Below are 9438 nucleotides of genomic sequence, written 5' to 3' on the forward strand. Positions count from 1 at the left end.
TCTTCCAAGGCAGAGGTAAATGACCCTCGTAGAAGTTCCAAATCAACAAGAAAAAGAAAAGAAGAGCAAACACAGCCCCCAAGAGTTTTAAAACAAGTGTCTCTCTTTGGCTGCCCACAGAGCTCTGTTTTGCTGCCTCGTTCAGTAAAGAAGGTGGTGCTGAAGACTGAAAGCCCTCAGCTCCTGCTTCATTATGCTTATTGGCTGTGGCAAGAACATTTGCTGCTTCTGTCTTTTCTTGGGCATAAAGGGCATAGCGGGCCATGGTGGTAAGGAATTCCTTCCCTTTGGATGTCTCTACTGAGAGACAATCATAGAAACCAGCCGCATCCGCTGTCACATTAAGTATTGCTATTCCTCCATCATAGGGGAGATATTTAGAGTCCTCGGCCTGAAGTCTGCTCCCATTAAACGTCCACACTACGCTTGCCAGATTTGACAGAGGAACACATTTAAGGTGAACATTGTTTCCAAGGGTAAAGAGACATTTTCTCACACTATTTTCTGAAATTATGAAGATAATGTTTTTTAAGTAAGAACACTGGGGATTTAGCTTAACTTAAATAACCAAACACATAACCAGATAAATACACAATTTAATTCACCCGCCTGACTACGGGCAACAAACAGGGAAGGGGTAAAGACAAAGAAAAGCCATTACTAACAGGCCTGCCTATCAGTGACAATAAGCTGGCCTTATTCCCACTGATGTGTAACAGGACGAATCGGGGACTAGAAGTTTAAGCCTAGCAGATTTTAATCTGCTTTCGCCTCACCCGTATACATAGCCATGCATAAATAAATTCACCTTTGTATGCCTCAACTTCTGTACTGGTTGATGACATCTCTCCACAGAAATGCTCTGATCTTTAGATTTGCCTGCACAATGCTTCTATCAGCTACATAAAAGTTGTCCAACCATCCCACTGAGTGCCTGATTATCACTTGCCATGCGGGTCAAAATATACAAGACTAAAGACAACTCTGACTTCAGAGTGACCTAAGTGGAGGTGAGAGGTACATCTTGTGTCACGAGGAAAGCAACGTATCTTAGGGACAGGGCTTAGTGGTGGGATGGCAGAGTTAGGGTAACGGTTGGACTTGATGATCTTAAAGGTCTTTTCCAACCTAAACGATTCTATGATTCTATCTTGCAACTCATTACGAAGTCACTGAGTAATACTACCAGATCACACACACCTGCAACTGTACATTAAAATTAATTAATTTCCCAATCCCACTAAAAATAACAATTTTAAGCGGCTGATAACAAATACCCTTCTTTTTAACTGTACTCTTGAATAGTGTGTCACGTATCTGCACAGCAGCATCCTAAAGCAGTGAGATTTAATAGGACAGCTGATGTGTCGTGCGATTTCTGCGAAGTGGGTGTGGGAGGGACACCAGTAACTTCAAATGGGTCACACTCACGCTTCCCTTGAGAGTCAGAGTTTCACTCTGAAGTACCCTGGCATTTAGATTGAGAGGGTTAAAAGAATTTAGGCAGCACCAGCTCAGTGTGGCTTTTTTTGGTCTTAGATCAAAAGTAATAATCAACATGATTTTAATTCTGTGGTTTTCTATAATGCAAGAATTCCCATGAGCACACAGCATTTTGATTGCATGAAGTTAAAATATTCTTTCTTAAAACAAACATTCACATACCTATGCTAAGGCAGCTGGAAGCATCCCCATATTTCACACTTTGAATTAAATTCCTGAAAAAAACAAAAAAACAAGAAAACAAAAAACCCCCAAAAGCCAAACAGATGAAAACACAGACAATAAGTGCGCCAGCTTGTACCATTCCTTTTCTAGGAATTGTTTTGTGTTACAGACATTAGGAGTGCACGGATAAAGCAATCTCACGCCGGGTGTGCAGCTGAAACAACAGCTTTTTACTTACTTGCTACGGCCGGTCTGATTTGCCAGTGGAACACATTCGTTAGCAGACTGCGACCACGCGCAGTACGGATCCCGCGCCAGGATGCAATCCAAGCAGTGCTTGTATCGGTGGCACTCAGAGACGGGAAGCTGTACCACTCGAGATAGGGACCCTGCATAGAGCATTCCCTGGAAAGGCAGGAGGAGTTATTTTACACTTTTAAGCTGTTATTTTCTAATATAGAGTCTAAGGTTTTCTGGTATTTATTAAACATATCAATAAGCTAAAGATCTTGTAAGAACAGGGGGTGATATGAATGAGAAAACCCCCTTCACTTTCCATAGCATGTAAAACGGCAGAGCTCCTTCTGTAGTTTTTTAATGAACGTAAAGGCTTGGTTCAGCTGCATTTTGACACAGACAATTTCTTCCTCTACAGAAAAAAGATGTGTTGTGCTTCTGTTATTAACAAATACATGATAGAAGCAGCATTATGAGACATCTACAGGCTATTTAAAAGCCAAAAGAGCACCACGGAGGAGCAAGGCCCAAGGCAAGCTGTTACAGCAGTCACTTGCCGCAGGTAGGGGCAGTTCTACCTTTTTGGAAGACAGCTGGAGAGACTGTACAGGCTCAGGAGACGGGAACAGCTGTAGCTCTTCCACAATGAACATTTCCCCATCACAATTGAAAGCTTTATGCAAATATCCGTCATCTACATAAAATGAAAAGTATTTCTAAAGATAAACTTGTTTAAACATAGCATTTTAGCCTGGTAATTCATGTTGAAATTAGATAGAGATTTAGAAGACATTCCTGGGCACAGGGAATTTTTGAAATTCTTCAAAGCCATTCTTATTTTTTCTTTCAGTAAGAAAGAACCAGTGATTTTTTTTCAGGGGGAAAAAAAAGACCTCAAACAATCCCTGCATTTGCAAATATTATTATGTCAAGTCTCCTTTGATATGGAAAGTTTCTAAAGAGAGCCTTTTAATGTCCAACAAGCCAAACGCATTTCATCTACCTGGGATAAAAATATTAAACTAGCAAGACCGCTTCTGAATGCAAAACTTCAAACAGAGCTGATGAATACTTTTTACTTTTTTGAAGTCTCAGAAAAAAATTCAGGAACAAAAGACATAAAAATGTAGAGTATCTTCTCTTAAAATAAAAGCACTTACCTGTTCCGAGAAACATAACATCGTACGTTTGTTTATCTAGGCCAGTGACTCTGTCTACTACAATCCTGGTATAGTTTGAACCTCTCTTCAGTAGCACCGGTCTGTTACCCGTTGGATTTACAGAATTATCCATTAGAGGGTGATCTCTAACAAACTGCAAAACTTTGTCAGGCAAGTCAGAAGAAGTATTATACCCAATACTCCGGGCAAAATTATCAATGCACTAGAAACAAAACATAACAGACATAATTACAATTGCTTTTACGTTTCCCCAAGGCATATAAAAAAGCTGTATTTCCTTCTAAGCATTCAGTTATTTTTACTTATCTTCAAAAGATGAAAATCGTTATTTTTCTCACACTTTATGAACTAGTTAACACCCCACATCGCTTGTGGAGCGGAACTGTAAGCAAGGCAGCTTTTCTAGGAACCTTCATAGGAAGGAATGAGAAAGCAGGTATCTCTCTGCTGATTATAAACACTGCGTTTACATTGGTAAGACATGAGCTAATGATTTGCTACCAAAAAAAGATAATCCAGAGGCTGTTCTTTAATTAGAGCAAGTAAATTCGTATTTACAGCACCAGGACGTGGAACTGGCACTTCTCCCCTGTATACCATCCACTTCACAGGGGAATGTTCTGCAGTTACTGGTCCTTTGTAGCTTCCTTTGGAGAAGACTTCCTGAATCTTTTTCATGCTGTATGCACAAACTGCTGATATGTCTAATCTTCCCCTGAGAAGGAAACAACACACAAAATAAAAGCAAGTTTTACCGGCTTTTCTATAGAAAGAAATACCATAAGATAACCCAATCTCCACTGCTGTATCTTTTTCAGGATTAGTGAAAGGAGACCTAACGCTAAAAATGCTCCCCTGTTGCAGTTTTCATGATTCACTAAGAGAATAAAACAAAGACATTCATAAAAGATGGTATTAAATATGTTGTTGTTAAAAATTAAGTCACCACCCTCAAATCAATTGAAACAACTTAAAGAACGAGGCCCTTTTGACAACCTTCCTTGTAAACAGACAGGTGAGCCATACCAGTATTGTGGAAATCAACACTTTGACAGGATTCTCCTCCCTTTGGCTCCACGCTTCTGACACAGACCATTAATTCCTCTTCTAATCCCTTTAACTCATCTTACTAAAAACCACAATACTTTTCCTCTTTGCCTCCAATTACAATGCTTCTCAAAATGACGACTGAAAATTTAGGTAGACTCTTAGGAGCGTCTGGGTCGCACGCCGCTGTGATGTCAGTTCCACCAGTGAGTAACAAGTCTAAGTCTCTTTGCCACATCCAAAGGAATAAATCTTCTACAAAATCCTATCTCAGGAGACATTGAGCCCAACCTGCCATAACCAGAAATAAAGCTCACAGAAGCTCCCGTGGGTATAAACTGATGGGTAAATGGGTGGCAGCAGGTTAAGCTGGACAGTGCTGACTGTGCTGCGTTCCGGTAATTCTGATGCTTTTATAAAACACCGGAATTACCTACTCACGGCTACTTTGTAATTGGTATTTTCTGACATGTAAAGTTTTGATACACCTTGTCTTGTTTTTCTTCATTAGCCAGAGCATTACGAAAAAGCTAATTAACCCTAAAACCTGTAAGCTATTTGTTTGGAGTTCTGTTTTTATTTTCATAGAACATTTCATTAGACAAGCAGGCCTTGTTTTGGAACAGGAGAGTAATTCTGCACCTTGAAATGTCAGCTATTTCCTTTAGTGCCATGAAGACCAGAAGAATCCAGGGCTTTGTGTATGTAATTATGTAATTTTATATGTAATTAGCTTGAATTGCCCCACCATCCCACTAGAGAGAACATAACTCTACAAACTTGGCTTTGGAGAAGCTTTTGGTTAGTCTTTAATTGAAGGTTTTGGCCCAGGAACCAAAAACATTTTGTTTCAGATGATAATGTTTGTTCAGTTGGATTAAGCTGTAAGAAAAACAAATGTGGTCCATTAAAACATGCAGCCTCAGTAGCTGGTAGCTTCTTTTTCTGAGTTAAAGCCAAAAGGCTGTACTCAGGCTATTAATACTGAAGTGAGAACCCTTACTCAATTCATTACAAACTTTAGGAGTGTACATAGCCCTCTATCTCACCATTGTTGGGAGAAAATTCCATAAAATATGCTGTCCTGCCACTTCCTTCTCCTAAGTAAAAAGATGTCCTGGATGATATCAAAATGGAAGTTTAATTCTGGAATGGAACAGGAAAGGCGGGATTTTAAAAATGATGTCCATCTTCTCTGCAATATGCGTTTTCCACCAAGATCACCCTAAATGAAGGAATAACATCAACACTGTAGAATGCTGAAAGAAATTGATGTGATTTTCACCTAATGGGGTTGGCTGTGGGGAAGAATACAGTTGGCCTTTCAATATAAATCCAGCTCAAAGAAAAAAGGTTTAAATGTCAAATGCAATCTGCACAGCTGGTTCTGTTCTAGCAGAAAAAAGAGGAAGCTAGTCCAAAAATAAAATGTGTAAGACAGAGTTTAGTTTGTTTAGCCAGCCTGGATACCATTGTAATCACTTGACTATGAAACTTCATCTGAAACACCCTAAACAAAATCTTTATACCACAAATACTAACTCTGCAGATACGGGCAATTCTGGACACCAGAAGCTTGTCATAGAATTCAAATTCAACAGCTGTTTCAGTGAAGAACACATAAATTTTATCATCATCTCCACTTGGATTAGATTCACTTTCATGCACTATTTCCATGTGGACAAAGCTTGGTTCTGAAACACATAAATACACAAAACTTTTTAAGTTTATTATGTGAAAAACATAAATGCCAGATGTTATTTTAAAATCAAGTCTAATTGAACTTTTTTTGTGGGCTAGTGGACAAGGAAAGGGCTGAAAAGTGTTTATGAATCTATCACATGTTAAGAGAAGGAACTGTGCTTTCAGAAATGGAAAGGGGCTGTGGCTCGTCTCATCACTGTAGTCCGTAGTCACAAACTTCTTTTTAATTCTGTCCTTAGTTTAAAAGCTCACACTACAAAATCAATACATAACATACACTACATTCTAGAGAGAATTCATACACCGAATTAGAGACTGAAATATAGAAAAAATCTCACCATTTAGCCATGATGTTTTAAACTCTGTTCTCACAGAATTTCTCATACTGCGAAGTATTATAGGTTCTGTCCCCAAGAAATTATTTGAAGTAGCGGAATAAAATTCCCCATCTGTAAAGATTTGGAAGAAACAAGAAAGTATAAAGTACTTATTTTTAAAATGCAAAGACGTATCGTAAGGAACAAATTGGGGTTGACAAGCAAAAATAGAACTAGGATAACAGTATCCAGTAACTTAGTTTAGGTGAGGAAAACCATCTCAGGCTGCCTGTCAGTCCAAGCGTACCTACAAAAATGGACGCATACTTCAGAGTTGGTTCGAATGGACACTTCCCTCTGCTCTCTTCAGCTCTTCCTTGCAAGCTCATGTTCGTCCCATGGATAATCTATGGCAAACAGTCATTGAAATAGAATAAAAAAAAAAGACATTTGATAAGAACTTTTCTGGTCTTTCACACCTTTAAAGAAGAATTAGGGAAGTTTCTAGTTTTCAACAGGAATATTTTTGAGGAAAGTGATCAAAGATCTGCCCTGCTACTCAAACATCTTCAGCAAAACCTCTATTAAAACATAATTACCATATGATCACAAGCTGGGTGATACGCATTGGTTCCACAAACATATAGGTTGGAGTCGTTTATCTTATGGAGGAAGAGGATGTAGTTCTGGCATCTTATCTAAAATAGAAAAAAAAAAAAATTAAATAATGTAGTGGATTGCATCTGAAAATATCCTGGTGTCTTAGCAGCAAGCAAACAAGCCCAACAGATTTAAATGAACTTGCTTTTCCTTCATTTATTAAAAAGAAGCTTGATAAAATTTTCATTTTAGTTAATAACTTAGAGGGGGAAACAGAAGTTCCTACCTTGTCCTTTCCTCTCTGAATACATTCCAGTTGTCTTTCCTGCGTAGCAAACCAGTATTCCTAAAAGCCAAAAATACTTGTAAGGTGGTATGTTGCCATTTTTCTTCACAAAATAGTGTGTAAAAAAAAGCTCTAAATAATCCTAACTTTGAGCCTGTTGGGTAAATAAGCATTTTTCCATGTATCTCTGTAACGTACAAGGCATAATAAATAACCTGAAGAGAGAAGCATTGCTTTACTTAAAAGATTCTGTGATAAAGTTACAAGCCTTGAAATAGGAATACTTTTATCCATTTAAAATCAGAACATTATCTTCAAATTAAGAAAACCACAGGCAAAGCTTTTTTTTAAAGAAGGCATGGGAAAAAAAAGAAGTGTCTTTAATTTACCCTGGCTATTTCTCTAGAAATATTATTCAAGTCAAGAGCAAATACTGCATCTCTGCCTCCAACAAATAAGGTATCGGTTTCTTCATTCACAAGGAGAGTGGAAATATTGGATAATCCTTCTTTCATAAAAGTATTTATATTTCCAGCTGTATAACATAGAAGATAAGTTATTTTAAAAATATTGATCGCTACAATCACACTGTAATGTAATAAAAATTCCAGATTGAAAGCAAATTGCGACAGAACAAAGGCAAAAGCTTATACGCATTTCCAGAACATTTTCTAAATAATATGAAAGTATTTGAATAAACGCATGGATAGTCTTTTCCCAATTTATTGCTGGAAAATAAACAACACTATTGTTCTTATCAATAAGGCCAAACCTACAGCTGCAACAATTATTGTTCAGGCATTCCTCACTCTCAGTTGGCTGAGTGCATCCACAACACTCGAGGTGAAACAGTCCATAGTATTCTTTATGTGCCTAATAAAAAATAAGCTCCCAACACTCTGCTGTGTTTCTTTCTGCTTGGGAAATTACTGTTTTTCACTTACTTTGGTATTTTACTGTTTTTCTGGGAATGCAGTTCCCAACAGATGTGTTTGTGTCTTGTATTAATTGCAAAATGAGATAAAGGACAATAGCGGTGCTGCCCATTTTCAGAGATTCAGCTAGAAATAAGTTCTTCCCAGTTTTTATTCCTTGTCATTAAACAACTACAGGCAGCAATTTCTTCGTGGTTCTTGAAAATGTCCTATGGAAGCCCTCCAAAGTGAGTATCTGTAGTCTTCGAATATTTTCTGAAACTTGTCAAAACCTCTTACATTTGCCGTTCAGATAACTACTTCCAGACGTCCTAAAATTAAAAGCAGTTTAAGTTCACTTAATAATATTAAGTTATTTAAGTTCACTTAATAACATAGTAAATATTTGGTTACCTTCATTTTTATGAGAGATGGACAGCCATACCCTTTTACAAGATTCTGTAGCTATTACCTCTATTTACACTAATCAGAAGTAGACACTACGCTGATGGCAATTCCAAGCTATTACCAGCAAACCAAGCTTTGCGCCAAGTCTGCGATTCTCATTTGCAAGCTGCAATGTTTCAGATTTTCTGCAGGCTATCTAAGTATTATTTCAGAAAGAGTAAGAACAAGTGGGAACATTTTGCAGCAGTCAGCTGTTGTAAGTATGTAAGACAAATCATAGCTAGAACTGCGTTATTTACAGTAATTCACCAGTTTTATATGTATGTTATATAAAGATAATATATACCTATCAAATCAACCATATGTTATGAAAAAAGAATTTATATTTTATTAAGTTAATTAGAATCAGGGACTCTTATGCCTGGAATTTTGGCAGCCCACCTAAATGAATATGCCCTCCAGCCAACGCTAGAAAATCAAGCAAAATTAAAGCTAGGTAGTTGTCACCTGCAATTACAGAAACCACAGAGCTAGATTCCAAACTTGCTTTCCTAAAGAAAAATGGCATCTCTGCACTTTCTGCACTTTCATCTGGAGGCAGATTCCAACAACTGAGGAAACCGTTTGCATTAGCATAAGCCACGTGAAATAGTTTGGATTAGAATACTTTTAAATTAGTAAATCAGGTTGGAAACTTCAGGAAACCATTAAATAAGTCTGTTAGCCCCTGTATTAGGACCCAGGGTGTGAGACTGCATCGACAGATGTTGCCCACGTGCCAAGACGTTTCCTTGGCCAACTGCACCTCGCTCCCAGGACGTCAGGTATCGGAGCACAGGCGTTTTCCAGCGTCTTGTTTTATTCTTCCCCATGACCAGCTTTGTTCACAGCACCTGGGAGGGCTGGTCCTGGCAAGAACGGTCACCAGGAGTTTGCAGCCGTCCTGTCCCATCACATCTTTCTTTCAGCGGACAAACATTAATCCTGACCCTGGCTTCCCACTGCACGCTTTGCTTTACCCCTTTCCCTGATGGGCACTCCTGGGCTGCACACGTGGTGCGGCCACTGCCTGGTGG

General features: G+C 38.4%; 2 protein-coding genes across 5 annotated transcripts in view; both read right to left on the reverse strand.

The window, feature by feature from the left end:
• LOC104129804 (semaphorin-4D-like) overlaps nt 1–8103 on the reverse strand; it is a 9994-nt gene extending 1891 nt beyond the window's left edge. Inside the window, exons 1-13 of one of the 2 annotated variants that reach the window (XM_035898198.1) lie at nt 7985–8103; nt 7430–7575; nt 7041–7100; nt 6754–6852; nt 6462–6561; nt 6176–6286; nt 5676–5827; nt 5183–5358; nt 3645–3801; nt 3066–3288; nt 2484–2599; nt 1907–2073; nt 1666–1718 (exon numbers count right to left, since the gene is read on the reverse strand). In XM_035898198.1, coding sequence (XP_035754091.1) covers nt 1666–1718; nt 1907–2073; nt 2484–2599; nt 3066–3288; nt 3645–3801; nt 5183–5358; nt 5676–5827; nt 6176–6286; nt 6462–6561; nt 6754–6852; nt 7041–7100; nt 7430–7575; nt 7985–8087 — 1663 coding nt within the window. In that variant the 5' untranslated portion in view covers nt 8088–8103. Of the gene's footprint in view, nt 1–510; nt 1719–1906; nt 2074–2483; nt 2600–3065; nt 3289–3644; nt 3802–5182; nt 5359–5675; nt 5828–6175; nt 6287–6461; nt 6562–6753; nt 6853–7040; nt 7101–7429; nt 7576–7984 lie in introns of those variants that run through there. The other variant, XM_035898199.1, reaches the window with a different exon arrangement.
• A 104-nt stretch (nt 8104–8207) lies between these two features.
• The window catches only part of SUGP2 (SURP and G-patch domain containing 2), a 19985-nt gene continuing 18754 nt past the window's right edge, over nt 8208–9438 (reverse strand). For 2 of the 3 annotated variants that reach the window (XR_004842508.1, XR_004842507.1), the window contains one exon: nt 8209–8286. Coding sequence is in view for 1 of the 3 variants with exons in the window: in XM_035898194.1 (XP_035754087.1) it covers nt 8241–8286 (46 nt within the window). In the remaining 2 variants the exon portion in view is untranslated. Of the gene's footprint in view, nt 8287–9438 lie in introns of all 3 variants that reach the window. The other variant, XM_035898194.1, reaches the window with a different exon arrangement.

The sequence above is a fragment of the Egretta garzetta genome, unplaced genomic scaffold, assembly GCF_000687185.1.
Source record: "Egretta garzetta isolate BGI_Z169 unplaced genomic scaffold, ASM68718v1 scaffold567, whole genome shotgun sequence".
Classification (NCBI taxonomy): Eukaryota; Metazoa; Chordata; class Aves; order Pelecaniformes; family Ardeidae; genus Egretta; species Egretta garzetta.